This window comes from Anopheles marshallii, chromosome 2 (assembly GCF_943734725.1).
Source record: "Anopheles marshallii chromosome 2, idAnoMarsDA_429_01, whole genome shotgun sequence".
Taxonomy (NCBI): domain Eukaryota; kingdom Metazoa; phylum Arthropoda; class Insecta; order Diptera; family Culicidae; genus Anopheles; species Anopheles marshallii.
Genome location: NC_071326.1, coordinates 16,590,319 through 16,607,658, shown reverse-complemented (window position 1 = coordinate 16,607,658; position 17,340 = coordinate 16,590,319). Strand labels below are relative to the sequence as shown.

The window sequence follows — 17,340 nt, the reverse complement described above, 5'->3', positions numbered from 1 at the left end:
CACTCACAAGGAAAGGGACCACCAAAACCGGACGTGGGTTTGTTGCGACGAGTATATTTCGCGAACAGTGTTGTGCGCTGCTCGGCACAGGGGATGATGAACTTCAACAGTGGCAAATTGTGTGAACTTCAACCTTTTTCCCCCTGGTGCGGAACACGACTGCACAGGGCTGCGGACGAACTCTCCCAAAATTTTCCCTCCCCTACCGCCCCCAAGGGCCGTGGGGTTCTGAAACCGGAGATTAGCAGAGATTCGGGGACGTTTTTTTTTTCGGGAACTGGATGTTCTGTCTCGCAGACACCAAAGCATCACATCGAGAAATTCTCGCCCACGGATTTTTCCCAACTTTACCAAAAGGATAGGACATTCGCGAGAACAAACAAAGCATTACAGGGCGGGCGGGCGAAATTCGGAGAGCAAAATGAAGCGAGAGCAAACGCAAATCCTGAGCGAATATAGTTACGCGCGCGTTCGCTTTTCCGTGCCGTAGAGAGGAGATGTTGAGATGCACATGTTTAATTGAAGGAGATTACTTCGACAAGTGCGTGCAATCCGTTCGGTGCCGTACACAAAGCGGAATGTGGACGAGGATATATGTCGAAAAACCAAGAGCAACAGCGAGAGAGAATCGACGAGCGTGGTCTAAATATGACCAGCGACACGGAAAATTCTCCCACAAACATCGAGATGTTTCGTACAGTCCGTGCTCGTTCCGCATATCCTGCCGACAGAACTAGAACTCGTTGCCGGATGGTGGCGCTGTCTTGTCATCCTGCATATCCGTTTTTGTTTTCTTACATCTCCCAACCCAAGGACCGTGTTGGTTCGAACATGGTGATAGAACACAAAACCGTTTGAACTTCCGCCGGATTCTGAAGCACACTTGATTATGTCGGCCTACACCACAACAAGATAGAGCCCGTATCTCGTTAGACTGAAGCATACATATGCATATTCATTTGCTGCACTTCCTTCGTTCCTACTACACGTGGAGGGTCTTCGTTGCGAGGGGAAGTTGAAATTAAAAAGAAAAAGTTCTCCTCTCTTCCATTTGGTCGGTTACGGGACGTTCGATGTTGACACGAGAGCCCTGTAAACTCCTGCGTTTGATTAACCCCGTCAATTGATCCATTCCGTTCATCTCTTGTGTGTCGCCTCCTACGTGGAATTGTTGGATCACCATCGCCATGGTTACCCGTTACGTCTTGCAACGAATTCTTCAATCATTTTATCGATGGCATGGCATCAATTAGACAATGTCGATCAAGGCTATTGGTCACTGGTTATCGATGACAGTCAACCAAGTTGGGAATTTTCGATGATTTTCAACAAAACAACATCCAAACACTTCTTTCCACCATAATTTATAGCGACCCAAGTGTCCTTTGAATACAATCAAGTCGAGTTGAGCGTCCATGTTCCATATATAAACATTGCATTGCAATTCCAACTTGGTGCTTCCGGTTGCTGCTGTAATCGCCGTCACCAGTGCGCTAATAAAATCGGTAAACCTACGTCACCGGGCGCCCATTCCCAAAAGTGTAACCCTCCGCCTTGTTGCAAAGATAAACGCCGCACGTAAACCCTCGTGGAATAAATATTGGAGAAGAAAAGAAATATAAAAATGCACACCCCAGTGCGCAAGTGGTTAAAGGGGCAGGAAGAACCGTTTCTGCAAAAGTAGCGCCTTCTCTGCATCGGATGGGCCAAAGAAGGAGCCAACAATGGAGGACCCTTGCGCTCGCACACTCTAGCCGCATGCACTTGGGATCAGTTTAAAAGAAAAGGTGTTACAAATTTGCATTCGCATATCAATTTACCCAGTGCCAGTGTAGTTGGGATGTTTTTTTTTTGTTTTCCTTTGCTTTCGTTGCTGTGGCGAGGTGAGTGTGTACGTCCTTCTCTTGTGAGGGCCCCTTTTACATTCCGCTTCACGGTCAATCACGGATGGAGTATTGCATTCGCACTGTTTTGCCGAAAGTTCCGAACCGCACAGGGTTCCGCACCGTAACTGCACCTTGACTACTGCGATAAATTTACACCGATATCATCCACTAACACACAAGACTTTACGCCTTGGCTTTTCGGTCGATTCTACAACTTCAATTCGTACCAGATGCACTGGGCTGGAAGGGCTTTTCCACTTCACCTCAGTTGGCAGTGAATATCGATTAGATTGAACATGCCGAACATACCAAGCACACTGCACAAATTGCACTTCTTGGGATCAACTCAAACAATATTGCTTCGCTTCTGAATCAAACAATGTACGCACAACTATACCAAACACAACCTGATCCCGCACACCAAACAATCTTCCAGCGATAAACACCACGGCCAACCTGCTTGTGAACACTGCCTGCTGAAATCACCTCTCGGAACACTTCTTTCCAAACCACGAAACGTTCAAATGCCATACGGGACACCATATGTGCAGTGCCGAAAAAAGAGTTAACCTTTCCGGGAGACCGAATTGGTCCCGAAATGGTCTACTTCACGCTATCCTACGTTTAATTACGGCACCATGACGCCCGGACTGCTACCGCGGTGACACATTCTGGACTGGGCACTACTTCACTTTTTCTCGTGTTCCCAACCCAAGGAACAATTTTTACCCCGCAACTGACCGGAATCATACTCTAATGGGGTTATTAGACCCGACCGATTCTGCCAAGCGCTATCGTCGAAGCGGTCGGAAGTTTTTTTTATTCGACCTTTGCAGTTTTAGAAATAGAAATAAAATGAGATTTATTGATGATGCTCTGCGCAGCATTATTACACTAGCGGACGGCATCTGTCAATCGCCCTGCCAAAGACGGTTTGACAGATAAACGAAAAAACTGCTTGGAAGAATTGGTCAGGTATAAACCAGTTTCTTGTATTTTATGATTTTACTTGGCGACTTCGGACCGGTTTTTTTCTGAATCGATTCAAACAGAACTAGCAACTTCTGAACTTCTTCTTGTGCCTTCTCGTTCTTCTGAGACTTTGTTTTTCCGTAAAGAACACCTTCGCAATTGTTCTAGACGGCTTCCAAGAGAAGTGCGCGTGTAGATTCTTCTAGGTTATCCTAGGATATCGGTTTAAAATGATGTAAATTAAATATAATCGATCAAGCAAAGTTAATGAATATTGTCTATTCAAAAGTACACCGGAAACTCATCGCAAAAGCATTTTACCGGCGTGTGCGACGCTCTATGACGGCAATGGAGCTAGATGTGTATGTGTGCGCGTGCATGCTCTAGAAAATGTGCGTCAAATAAATTATTTCCTCATTTCTTTCACACACCCTGCCACTTCCTCATTCCTTTCACACACCCTCAATAGGCCGGACAATTCTGCTATCCGGCCGGTTATCCGGCCCAAAAACGGCCATTCTTTTGCTTCGTACCAACATCGGAACTGCTTCGTGGGTCAGTAGCAAAAGAACGCGAATAGCTATCACGCACACCATTGCAGCGTGCATACGGCGCACGCGCTCCCTGTGCATAAGCGGTTGCGAGAGTGGGTATGTGTGCGTGTGTGAACGAAATTATTTGCTCTCATTCCCTCTCGCATGATACGGGCTGCCGAGAGGGAATTTTTTGACAAATAAGGGCCAATTTAAACACACTCCAAAAACGCTTTATATTTTAAACAGACAGTTAACAAAACGAATGTGTAAATTGTGTGGCTTTTATTCAAAATTATCGTTTTTCCTGTGTGTATATTGAACCATCGTACAAAAAATCCTTATATTTCTGGCAAAAAGAATAGAAAAAAGCATTTTCAATAATAAATAACATTATTTATAAAAGAAAACTTAAATTTCTCCTTCACTCTCATCAGAAATACCAGGCAGCAGATTATTGTTGTCGAAGGAAGTACTCAGCAGAAAAATTGCATTTTCCTTTGTATCATACATAGCATTGAAGATACCAAACTTATGCACATAATCAAAAAAAAAATGATGCATATCGTCAAATATTGGAAAGAGATAAAAAGGAAAAAGAAACTAATCATTGGACATATTAAGCTAGGTAAATAGATTACGATGTTACTTGTATTACACTTTATATTGAACTAACTTTGTTTACTCGTCAGTAGCATGAAGTAAACGATAATAAATTTTAACTTGAGTTTTATGTTTTGTTCCAACAAGCTTTTAATTTTATCAACATTTTATGAGAAATTACTACGTTAAGGAGAAATCTGCTTCCTTCAATATCGTAAAATTTATACATTGTAGGTTTGGTAAATGGAAAACCAAATTTAAAAAAATTCCTCAGTTGCTACACTTCACAATTAACGCGCACCTTGTGCACTAGCCGTACTTTGAGCGCGAGTATGGAAGAAAGCATAATTGTGCACGTGTGTTTGTGAGTTTGTTGCAGCAGCGACCGTACATTTTCTGATGCGTGTGTGTGTTGGTGAAACGCCGGTCAGCTCGTTCTTGCTTTCCGCTTGCTTCTCATTATCGTTAACAACTTTTTCACCGAGCATTCTGTGTTGAAGTTGGGTTCCGAACGTTCCCTCCCGTTGTGTACCGCCAAAAAGTTGTGCCGTAAGCCAAGCAGTGTTCATTTTCCCAGAACTGAAAAAGTAAGTCCCACACGCATTGGGAACAGAAAATTCTCAAGCCGGCTAGAAGCAATTTCCAGCTTTTCCACGGGTGTGGCGTATGGGTAGTTTCTCCATTTTCTTTTCGTCGGAACGCGTTTCGACATATTTGATGTACAATAGCGCTCCTCGTTCTAAACGCCGTAAATTGACATGCAAATGGAAGAATATATGTGATAAATCGTTTTTGTTTCCTACTACGATGGCTTATCCCGCTGGTGGGATTATTTTACCGTGGAGTTTTTACTAAAATTAGGTGCAACCATCGGACAAACCATAATGGCGGTAAATCGTAGCGTCCCTAGCGACGTGTAGTGTAGCGTCAGTAAACGAATATTTTATCAGCATGGTGAAAAGACATGCCTTATCCATTTCGATGCTGGTAATAAGCGATTTTCGTGTAAAATGGTACAAAAAATCAATATTTTTTATTTCCCTCGAACGTTTGTGAACCGGGAAAAAAAATCGGCACATTTTTTTATGGCCAACATTTCGATAGTTAACCAAGCTAAGACGGCAAGAGCTCTCTCTTTTGGCATGATGGACTAACATTCCTTTCAGAGATAAATAGGACAACTTTACGCCTGTTAAAGCGCCATGTAAGCTTGGTGTGCCTTGGAAGAGAGAAGATTTACAGCACAATCGCACTAATTGACAACCGATTGGATGTATAAACCGACGCGAACACTACTCCGCTACCATCCCAGGATAGAATGTTTAAAAGATATCGGAAGTCGAAGGCAAAAGTTACACAAAGTTTTTCTTTCGTTATTCATTGGAATCTTCAAATGAACAAATATAGCGAATATTAGTGTGAATATGGATTCATCCCCATTTCTATACTATTGGCGCAACGCACCATAATTATCACGATCGCATTTTATTATTCTTTATATTAAAAAAAACATCATAATATTCAATTAAACATTCCGCGTACTCCTAAAGAGCATTTTTTTGAGCAATTAGCAAATATTTACAAAAACATTGTTTGCAATCGTTTCATTTTAGGTTTGCCAACACACAGTACAATCGATAAAATGACAGAAGAAAGTGCAACGGTTAAAAAAAGGGGACGTGGACGTCCGCGGAAGTCGGACACTGTCGCTCAATCGCCCCAAGAGAAAAAGAAACCGGTGAAGGAAGCGGTGGAACTGCCGCCACCAGAATCGGCTGACGATTCAACGGAAACCGAGGAAGACGTGGCACCACAGCCAGCGAAATCACCGGCTGGCAAAAAGCGTGCCGCTCCCGAAAGCCAGAATGACAAAAATGAGCCAACCCCAAAACGGGGCCGCGTTGGTCGTCCACCCAAGGCGGGGAAAGCAGCCCAGGCAAGCAAGGGGAAAAAACCGGCAAGCAGCGGCCGTGGTCGGGGACGCCCGCGGAAGAATCCCTAAGACTATAGAGACTAAACTGGAAGTTTTGGAACTGGCGGGACACACACACACACATAACACAACAACAAAACCACACACGCTATCATACAAAATTTGTTATGATAAATCGGGATAATATCAGGGGACGACAAGCCACGACACCGCGTTTTTTATCCCCACCCCTCAATTGATGATCATACGCACTGCGTACAAGTAGTTTTGGAATACTGACAGTTTTTCCCGTTACATTCTTTGCCATCGGTTCACCACCAGTTGCCTCTTCGATGAATGTTACGTTTTCTCGCTTCCCGCATTTTAATGGGAAGTGCCAGTATAAAAAGCACTACTTATCGATCAACTAAAACCAACACTGATTGACGATCATTTTTGAATCATTCGAATCATCATTACTATTAGGAGTCGGTGCAGAAGATGGAAAGCAAAGCAGAATAACTACAATATTAACAACAATACACAATGTTTTGTATCTTAATTGAATTGTATTTTTTTATGTAGGATGCGAGATTAAAACGATCAGGTTTGGGACTAGACGATGCGGATGTGGAGAGTGGAAGTAGCAAAGTATTTGCTCGTGTGTTTTTCTTAGCAGGTGTATTAATCGCTGTACAGGAATGTGTTCTCGCATAGCATGAGAATAGCCTATCCACGCCTCTTACGTTTTGTCCTTTCTGCGCCATATGTTTCACAATGTCTCACAAAACTAATCAGACACTTCGCATCTAGTAGCCCATTCTGGTAATTGACTTGTGAAATGTACAAATTGTAATGAAAAGCCGTAAAATAAATCGATGTATTCGGAACAAATGTTATCATACATACTTCATATCTTTACCGTTGTTTTTACAGTAGATGTTGGGCATTTAAAATAAAGAGGACTGTTTTATTTCTCTTAAATAGGTTCAAGGGGGGAGGGATGTGACAATTGCAAATTTCGAAGCGAAACTATCAATTCAGCTTTAGGGTTTTAAACAAAGCGTTAGAACTCTGTTAGGCATGTGACGTTAACAAGTGCAAGGACCTTATCAAGTACGTAAATAGGCTGTTGAAATAAAGTTAAATGGGGTTTGAAACTTTTGGGGATAACTTTCATTTCACAGATAGGGAAACTGTTTCTATGTTGAAATATTTAACAGACTTGTCAGGGTCTGCGCAAAAGAGATGTGGTAGTTGGTGCTAGAGCCTTCAAAGCCCGTTTCGTGCGCTTGTTTTCTTATCATTTGTAACAGCACAATTCCTCATAAACTCTTCCGAAAGCTCAATTTCCCGATGGCAAAATGATCCCCAATTAATGCCGCGCACCGTTCAAAAAACGGCTATGTTGAAGAGTTTTTCGAATCCGTTGATGCTCAGAATTTACGGGAAACTCTCGAATTCGCTCCGGGAAACGGAGTCACCACTACGATGAAGAAGCGCGCGCCCACATACACTCACACATACCTTCGTTTCTGTATAAAAGAAAACGCAAAGGATACTAGAGATACCGGCAAAGGATACTAGCGCGTGTAGTTCGCTGTATGGGTGTAAGCGTGTACACAGGAATAGGTTGAATGAAAACGGTGGCGTGTGTGCGGATGCGTATGTGTGCGTTAATGTTGTTTTCCGATGCAAGCCGAACTTGACCGCGTGAAAAGCGGTGCGTACGTATTTATATCCTGTTGGTGGCAAATCATTTTCACTCGCCCCGTGCGTGCGTGTGTGGGTGATTGGTGAAGTGCGCCAAAGTTACTAAAGTTGTTCTGCAAAATAAAAAAAAGAAACTGGTCGAGAGCCGTAAAATCGCTACTAGCGGACGAAAAGCGAGCACAGGTAGATTGGATTTAACAAATCGATGGCGACTAGATGGTGGGGAATTTTCACTTTCGGTACCGCTATTTAGCATTTTGTTTGGGGGAGAGCTTCCTTGCCCCGGAAAATGGTTCGTTTACGGTACGTTTGGTCTGTGTGTGCGCGCGCAAATGGGCTTTTCGGCGGGCGAGAAGGAGCAGCTTTTCACGGGGATGGTTTTCGATAAGCGCCTGGCGGATGCTGAGTGGGTGGAAAATGTATCCAAATTTGTTTTCTTGTTTCTAGCATTCTCTCGATTGCCGAGTTTTGTTGTACGGTTTGTGGGGGAAAAACAGGAAGAAAAACACAAGTGACATAGTGTACGTTAAGAAGGTGGCTTTCTAATAAAGTTAATACATTATTTTTTTCTTTTTATTAGTAAGTAAGCGGATATAAAGCGCTTGGTGTAGTGGTGTGTGCTTCGGAGAAATAGCTCAGGAAATCGGCGGACACAATGTCTGATGCGGAGGTCGTTGAACCGAAGAAGGGCCGTGGACGCCCACCCAATCCGGACAAGGTAAGGCGTTCGGGCACGTGAAAAGCACCCCCTATTGGCCGTTTTCCCGGTAATGTGGCCAACTTGTTCTAACGTATTATCCTTTGCCTACTGCACCTTCAGAACAGTGTCGCACCGAAGAAGCGAGCCCGCGCACTCTCACCGAAAGAGTCGAAGGTAGCAGCTGAGGAACGCGAAAAGGAGAAAACGGTTGTGTCGGACGATGGTGAGGAACCGTCCCCGAAGCGGGGCCGGGGCCGACCGAAGGGAAGCACCAAGAAGGTGGCTAAATCGGCGAAAAAGGCACCGGTCGCACCGGTCGGCCGGGGCCGGGGCCGCGGCCGCAAGAAACCGGTGAAGGAGGAATCGTCCGAGGAGGAGGAAGACGAGGACGAGGATGAGGATGACGAGCCGGAGGATAGCGAGGGCAATGAGGAAAATTATGAAAATGAGGAATCCGATTCGTAAGCTGCCGTACTTACAGCAAGCCCAAACGCCACTGTCATACTTTTGATTTCGCCAGTCCGCGTTCTGTAGATGAAGTTTGTTCTCACAAATCAAAAAGCCATTTGCTCGACCAAAACGGCGAGTATAGTTCAGGGAACGGTGAAATGGAACGATCCCTTCCTAATCGAGCACAGCAACGGCGTGTTGAAGGCATATGTGGTGTGGATGGACATTTTAAATCCCTTCCTTACGAATCGTGTTCAACCGAACTATAATAAATCGAACCGAACAACACCTGTATGTTTTATCGAATAGAAAAGAAGTTCTGTGTTATATTCCTTTCTTTCAAGCGGTTTAACATTTGACTTTCAAACATGGCCTATCTCCTAATTTTGAGTCCATTCTACGGTGGCGAGCCGTTTTTAAAACGCATTATCTGCTGTCGGTGACTGCAGTACACCGCCGTGCTAAGAGCTAAACTCATTGTGTTATCTATTCTATGTTCTATCAACCTTAAAATGCATTTGTTCTTGTGCAGCAGGCGTATGTGCTATACGTATTCGTGCGTTATCAGCAAGGCTACGGTAACAAATTGACGCAAATCGTGCCGGTGCGCTTGCCAGATCAATTTACTAAACTTAGAAGAACTACCTCGTTGGGACAGTTTTGTAAATTCCCTACCCGTCTTATTAAGCTTCATACACATTTCGGTCAACAATTAGAAAGCAATTAACAAACCCAGCCATACCTTTTTTGAAACGATTACAAATGGTGGCAGGTGTCGCGACCTGTGCAAATGAAAGTGACGTGTTTATTAACATGGGAACCCTCGGGTCTTGTGATAAATGGTATAAAATTTTCTAAAAATTGTTATTTTTTCTTGCATTGAACATTTAATTTTCACATGTTGTTTTAAATTATTTTTTATCACTCTGTAATTTGATTTTTAACTAGCTTTTTAATTTAACTTGTTTGCTTTTTATAATTTATGATATTACTCTTACCTTAAATGGGTTTCAATTTTGTGTTTGTTGTGCTTTAAACACATTTTTTATTAAAAATAACAAGCAAGATCTGGTTGTTAAGCGTGTGAAATATTTTTAATACCATTAATTCAAACTGAAAATTTTGGGTAAAAAGGTAAAATAGAGTCCCAAACAAACATTTGACATTTCGAAAGTGCTAAGGGGCTGCGCACACGCAATGTGTGTTTCTTTCAATCGCTGGTGTGTTGTTTGTTTACATTTGGCATCGTGATCGTTACTGTGCAGGGAAGTGATGATTTTGTCCTCGCTTTGGATTTTATTCTGTTAATTGTTGTACAGTGTTTTAATTAATTTATGTTTCAGCTAATTTTATGCGACCTGCCGTGTACCGTTGGCGGATTTTTGCAGAATGATGCAATGCAGGTGATCGTTTGGTGATATTTTCCGGGCCGGTGCAACTCCCGGTCGAATGATTGCTATCGGAGGATGCAGCAGTAGACGAAGTGTATGACAACAGTAGGCGCAACGGTACCAGCGCTAGCAGCTAAAATGATGCGCCAAAACTCCCGGAATATGTTTTCTACCGCTGGAAATTGCTACCGGATGTTTTCCACCAACGTTTGGATGCGGCAGCAGCGGCTACTGGCGACAGTTCGTCTGCTATCCGAGCAGACTGAGGCACATTCCCGTTGAATGTTTGGTAAAAAGGTAAAATAGAGTCCCAAACAAACATTTGACACTTGCGTGTGCGCAGCCCCTTAGCACTTTCGAAATGTCAAATGTTTGTTTGGGACTCTATTTTACCTTTTTACCAAATTTTGTTGGTAAGCTAAACCAATCGGTCCATTTTTTCATAACATTTCAATAGATTATCAGGATTGCGTAATTTTAACATAATTTTAAATTAACTTAGAAAATACTCTTTTTTGGATAATCTCTCAATCCACTCAAAATCGAAAACTTTGCCTGATGGGAATGTTTAACGATTTTATTTAAAAATTATTCTTTTTGGCGATAGTGTCGCCACCTGGGAACGCTCTGGTTGGTCCGCGTTGGACCAATCAACGGCTCACAATTGGCATACTCTGTGCCCGATGGGTAAATTTTGACAATTAACTTCAAGCGAATGACGATTTGCAGAAAAATGACATTTGATTATGTCTAGCTGTGAGATGATTTGACACCAGATAATTCTTGATGGTACACGAAAATAGGTACCATTACCAATGGTACCACATAAAAAAAATCGGTAAGAATCGGTAGGTGCAGATTCTAGACGAGCACATAAAGAAGACAGTGAAACACAGAACTTAAAGAGATTATTCGAAATATACAATTACCACAGGCAACTCACAGAGTTCTTTGCTTACATCCGAGGTCGAGTTCTTCTCATGACACTGGTTTGAAGAACTGATCACAGCTTTGCCACACCCGCCCCGAATTTGACGTTCATGACGGCAGCTCTGATTTTGCAGTCCGGCAATACCAAACAAGTTAGATATGTGCCGCATCTGGCAAATGCGGAATAGAAAATTCAAGTTTGTGTAGCTTGTCTTCGGTTTTCGGAGCAATGAAACATATTGCATTAACACTCGCATAGATAAATTTTGTTTTTTTTAACATCATTTACTCATTGATCGTACTCACTCCCACAAATGGCCCGTTTGCACTTTCCAAATATTCGTTATTAGATTTTTGTGGAAAATGTTTGTCACACCTTAACGAACAAAATTTTTAAACGAATATTCATGTCAATAACAGCTGTTCATTAACAAAAATTGGGTAACACGGGAGGGAGTGAAATATTATCGTTTCTCCAGTTCAAATGTGTAATATTTAACGAAAATATTTCAAAAATCATGCCATTTGACGCGTCTCATAAGCACTCTTATTAGACGTCTATCAGCAGGCAGTACCACTGCCAACTGAATGCTGTCGAGTGTCAAATCCAAACCCACCGGGCACAGAGAATGCCAATTGTGAGCCGGTGATTGGTTCAACGCGGACCAATCGTAGCGCACCGAGATGGCAGCACCGTCGGCAAGAAGAGCAGGCTTTGAATAAAACCGGGTGCCATGGTTGTTTATTATTATTCGTCCATTCTACGTTCGTGCGGCTAGTCAGCTTCTTGCGAGAGGAGTGCATCCGAAGGTGCATTTTCGAACCCTGTAGTGCTAGGAAAAACGTTACTAGTTTCTACCCAAAATGCGTGCGTTTGCGGTTTTACTGACCGCCATTCTGGCCGTTAACGCCGAGGTGTACTTTGAGGAAGGATTCAAAGACGGTAAGACAGTGTAGTTTTGTCAGATGATTCCGGCCATCCGGCACCATTTCCCGGCAAGCTTTTTTGGCTAACTTTGTCCATTTTGTGTGTGCGTGTGTTTCTTCTACACAGATTCGTGGCAAAAGACCTGGGTCCAGAGTGAACACAAGGGTGTTGAGTATGGCAAGTTTGTGCACACAGCCGGAAAGTTCTTCAACGATGCCGATACCGACAAAGGTAAGTACTGTAGCAACAAAAAGGCGTTTTTTTTCTTTTTCACTCAAGACGCTCACAATAGCAGCGTGGCTAACTAGATCGCAAACACTGCGGCGACGTGTCAATTTTCTACGATGTGAATGACCGTTATTCTTGTGCTATAATCCAGAATGAAATGTAAGGGGCGAGTGTAGATAAAGTGGGTGTGTTACATGAAACGTGTGAGTAAGAAGAAGGGAAACACTGATAAACCACGATGAGTGCATGTGTGGCATTAGGGAAAAAATTGCATAATTTTCCCACAGGACGTCCCAACAGGGGTGACACACACCAGCAAAGATTCTTTTCCCTTCGGGTTTAGGCCCTCACAGAACACAAAACGCTGCACGAAAGCGAGAAGGAGAAGGCGAAAGAAGAATAAAAAGCATAAGAACGCTGAACGCGAAGCAAAGCTAGATGACGTACCCGGCATCGGAGCACAAGCCCGAATACGATCGAGAACAGGAAAAACCGGCAAAACATCACGCGCATCGAGTTTTCCTCTCGCTCGCGTAGCAGTTTTGTTCTTCTGTCGCCGTGGCAACGCTTCCCAACGTTGCTTTCTTCATCAATGCTACACTCATATGTGACGTGTCCCGGTGCTCGGTAATGGTGGTTCCGCATCGCAGCGGAATGTTCGAGAAAGCCGGGGCGTTGTTCAGCGGTGGGTCCAGCCTTTATCGGCGTTCTCATCGCTCACCCATGTTTCAAATGGATTTATGATTACAGTTCGATTTTCCATGGCCTTGTCTCAAGGGGAGGAGAAAAGGGTTTTCCTGGGTCGAATTATTGTCATGATTTTTATGTAAAATCATAGACCACGAATGTGGTGCCGCGGGGTAACATCTGCGGCGGAGTGTAACTCGCAAAGTTGTCGATGTTTATCAGAATGCTTGCTACTGCTACTACCCTGCCCCATGTCCCCCTATCTACGCAACAAACGGACGGAACGGGCATGAAGCATGCAAAGGATGTGTTTTTTCTCTGTTTTAATTATTAATTGCGTCCACCAAAGTGTAACGCTAATGTGCGTGACAAAAGCATCAAATAAGCTTACGATTGCTTTGATGCTCTTTTTAATTGAACGTGTCTGCAAGACCCGTCCCGCGATGGTCAGGTGGAAAAGTGGGTCGGAAAAAAGGCAAAACTTTTCATGGTTCTAGAAACATCAGTGTATAAGAAACATGCACAAACGACCCCCAAGAACGAACAATATATTGAGGTTTGTTTTGTTGTTGTGTTTTCGTTGTTTTGTGGAACAGAGTGGAGATCCATTTTTTTGCTTTGTTGACTTATTTTTAAACACAATAGTCCTCATTACCTTCTTTTGGCGCAGGTTTTCCTGAAATTGGTGTCGCCGGTTGCAAGCTTTGCGACTGCAACACGCATTTATTAATCCAAAGTGGAACATATTTAATTTTGATTTGCTTTCTGGTGGTGTGAGAAAAATTTAAACAGTTGTGTACAAAAATGGTCCAATAATTATATTATTTCAATATTAACTTCTCTTCTCTGACAGGTCTGCAAACGTCGCAAGATGCCCGTTTCTATGCGCTATCGAACAAGTTCACGCCGTTCTCCAACAAGGATGATACGCTCGTCATCCAGTTCTCGGTGAAACATGAGCAGAACATCGACTGCGGTGGCGGCTATCTGAAGGTGTTCGACTGTTCGGTAGATCAGAAGGATCTGCACGGGGAGACGCCGTACCTGGTCATGTTTGGGCCGGACATTTGCGGACCGGGCACGAAAAAGGTGCACGTTATCTTCAGCTACAAGGGCAAGAACCATCTGATCAACAAGGACATTCGCTGCAAGGACGATGTGTTCACGCATTTCTACACGCTGGTCGTGCGGGCTGACAACACGTACGAGGTGCTGATCGACAACGAGAAGGTTGAATCGGGCAGCCTGGAGGATGACTGGGAATTCCTGCCACCGAAGAAGATTAAGGATCCGGAAGCAAAGAAACCGGAAGAGTGGGACGATCGTGCCACCATCCCCGATCCGGATGATACGAAGCCGGAGGACTGGGACAAACCGGAACACATTCCCGACCCGGATGCTACCAAGCCCGACGACTGGGACGACGAGATGGACGGTGAATGGGAGCCGCCGATGATTGATAATCCCGAGTACAAGGGTGAATGGAAACCGAAGCAGATCGACAATCCGGCCTACAAGGGTGTCTGGGTGCATCCGGAGATCGACAATCCCGAGTACGAGGAGGACAAGAGTTTGTACCTGCGCGAGGAAGTGTGCGGTGTCGGTATTGACGTGTGGCAGGTGAAATCGGGCACGATCTTCGACAACTTCCTCATCACCAACGATCTCGAGGAAGCTAAGAAGGCGGCCGCCACCGTTAAGGAGACGCAAGAGGGCGAAAAGAAGGTGAAGGACGCACAGGAAGCCGAGGAGCGTAAGAAGGCGGAAGAGGAAGCGGCCGCCGAGGAGGCTGCCAAGGACGACGAGGATGAGGATGATGAGGATGATGCGGACAACGCGCTGCCCGGTGAAGCGACCGAGGTGGAGGACGATGGACACGATGAGCTGTAAATGGTCGAAGCAACTGTCAACAACACATAGCAGGACGCTTTAAACGTATTCCTATGGAATGCGGCACTTGAAAGGATGCGAGGGCAGAGAAAGAGAAACGAGAGAAAGAGCGCAAATCGACTGCCACAGAAAATAGGAGACCGAGACCGGAACAAAACCGACGTAAAAAGGTTGAGTGGACGTAACGCAGCATTTCACTTACAAAGGGGTAGAAGACCGCAGGAAGAGACTAATCAAGAAATCTGTTTAGATAGCCGATAACGTTCAGAGAGAAGCAGGGACTGAGTAATAATGGGCGCACTTCAAACGGTGCACCACCTGTCATCGTTGCGTTTTCGTTTTGAAAAGACACTAGCTCGGTGCGCGTGTGCTTGCTGTACACCCATGTAGAGGTTATTTCCTACTATCCTACCCACTTTATAGGTGGACAGCTATTCTGCGATTGTTAAAGGCAGGTACGACGACTTTAGACTATGTTCAAATAGTCATCTCAAGCAGGGAATGGAACGGGAATGCACGACCAAGGCACTGAATGGATGGCAAGATCGTCGAATAATCTCATACAAACACACCCACAGTAGCCTCTCTTTCTTCCTATCGCGCATTACTTGGCAACAAGCTGAATGGTCGTGTTTAAGAATGTACCGATTCGTTAGGCAACGTGTACAGGAAAGTTGTTTTGTTTTGTGGGTAATCAGTTTTGTTTTTAAATCCATTTTGCCCCTATATGAGTGTATTTGATTTAGGTTTTTAAGAACTAGCAGGCAGGTCACCTTACAGCAGTGTAAAATATGAAACCCAATGGACATGATCGACGAATACTAGAAAAAAAGCAGCAGCAGTACCAACAACAAAAAACTTGTTGAAGAACAAATGTGGTGTTAACGATAAAGAGAAACAGTCAGAAACAATAAAAAAGAAACAAATTAAAATAAAATTACGATCGAACAGTTATTTACTTCCATCTTAAATAGTTTAAAATTGACAATGACATCATCAACGTGCAAATGAATTCGACTCGACAAGCTGCGGTGAGTCTGGTAATGATGTCATTAACCACCTCGTGCAGTCTGTTCAGAGCGCCCAAATGGATTTAGATGGAATGGTCGCTTTTAAAGCGGTCTGGTGGTAGATTGGTAGCGGCGCCGGTCGTCACACGACAGGACAGGACCAATCCTCCGTACGCAGGACTGACTATCCGGCTACGGGTAAATAAAGTCGAAGCAAGCCAGAAATGACCGATTAAGAAGAAGCCGGATTTACAGTTGTAAAACTGGAGCTATTTTTGGATTCTTCTCAAATTTAACTAGAATATGTTTATATGTTTATATACCGATTTTAGTTCGGAGAATGAATCCACATCGAATTCTAAATGATCCACATCAATTTTAAAATAATTCCAAAATGGTTTCCAAACAAAGTTTTTCGCCGGTCTGATTAGCTAGAGCAAAAGCTGGGGTTATTCATGTGGGGCTTTCGTTAGAGTTTCACAATTGATAAGAATATCTCAGAATTTCAATATAGATCGTAGTAAGGAACAGACCAGAACAAAATCAAGGACACCAGCGAAACTTGGAAGCCTTGCAGCACAGCAAACTCAGAGTTCCACATACACCCATACACCTCTGAGACATGGACTTTGTTCAAACCAGGACGAAACTCTCTTAGACGGGTTCGAGAGGAAGATACATATCATGTTATTAAAATGACACCGGACGTCCTGGCCCGTAAAGTCTGCGATCGACCATGAGCGGTTTATAGGGCTCATGCAGTTGGTCGTTCCCTGTTGGCCATAACGATTGACCTCATTGCGTTTTACAAAGATAGTAAAAGGAGTTGCCGGCAACACTCTTTTAATTTAACTTTTACAAAGCAGAATCAAGAAATACCTGTTCCTGATCCAGAAATTCTTTCTTCAAAGTAGACATTTCCAGTCGATTGTTTCTCAATATATCGTTCTCATTCAGTTATCCTGCACGGAACTACAAAAAAATTATAAATGAAAAGATTAATTACAGTATGGTAATGCAAAACAAACGTTAATTTCGGCCCACCTGAAAGAAAACACGTCCCACCGGGCAAGAATTCCTGTTGCTTTCCATATTTTAATGTGATCATCTTCTTCGCGGACTTAAGTACACTAAGGTATATCAATATAACTACTGCACACGGTATGGGTGCGCTCCCTTTCGCAACCATACGGGTATGATGTGTGCGGTCCCAATTACCGATCATGTACGGCGGCGCATGCGTACCTAACACGCGCGTAAGTTTAAATGACGAAAATGCATAAACGCTACTGTACTAGCTATTGATGACGGGTTACAAAAAACAAACAAACCAAACCGGGATAAACGTTTTACGTCTGGCGGAGTAAACGTGTAGCTAGAATACATGCGTTTGGGTGTGTGTGTATATATATAAAAAGCAAGCCACAAACTCCCAGCAAATCCGTACCGGGTTTGGGGTTTTTCTCTCATAATTATATCTCAGCTCTCGTTCCAACGTTAGTGTTAA

At 43.6% G+C, this 17,340-nt stretch overlaps 3 protein-coding genes across 3 annotated transcripts; all 3 read left to right on the top strand.

The window, feature by feature from the left end:
- The first annotated feature begins 5,636 nt into the window (after positions 1–5,636).
- On the top strand, positions 5,637–5,996 carry LOC128716173 (histone H5-like). The gene has a single exon (XM_053811097.1). It carries the CDS (start codon positions 5,637–5,639, stop codon positions 5,994–5,996), a length of 360 nt encoding a protein of 119 aa, XP_053667072.1.
- Positions 5,997–8,274: 2,278 nt separating this feature from the next.
- On the top strand, positions 8,275–8,784 carry LOC128709116 (high mobility group protein HMG-I/HMG-Y). Its single transcript, XM_053804101.1, has 2 exons — positions 8,275–8,337; positions 8,440–8,784. The coding sequence occupies exons 1-2, from the start codon at positions 8,275–8,277 to the stop codon at positions 8,782–8,784; spliced, it is 408 nt and encodes a 135-aa protein (XP_053660076.1).
- Positions 8,785–11,954: 3,170 nt separating this feature from the next.
- LOC128706673 (calreticulin) lies at positions 11,955–14,823 on the top strand. The gene is made up of 3 exons (XM_053801612.1): positions 11,955–12,033; positions 12,145–12,249; positions 13,787–14,823. Exons 1-3 carry the CDS (start codon positions 11,955–11,957, stop codon positions 14,821–14,823), a joined length of 1,221 nt encoding a protein of 406 aa, XP_053657587.1.
- Positions 14,824–17,340: the final 2,517 nt, after the last annotated feature.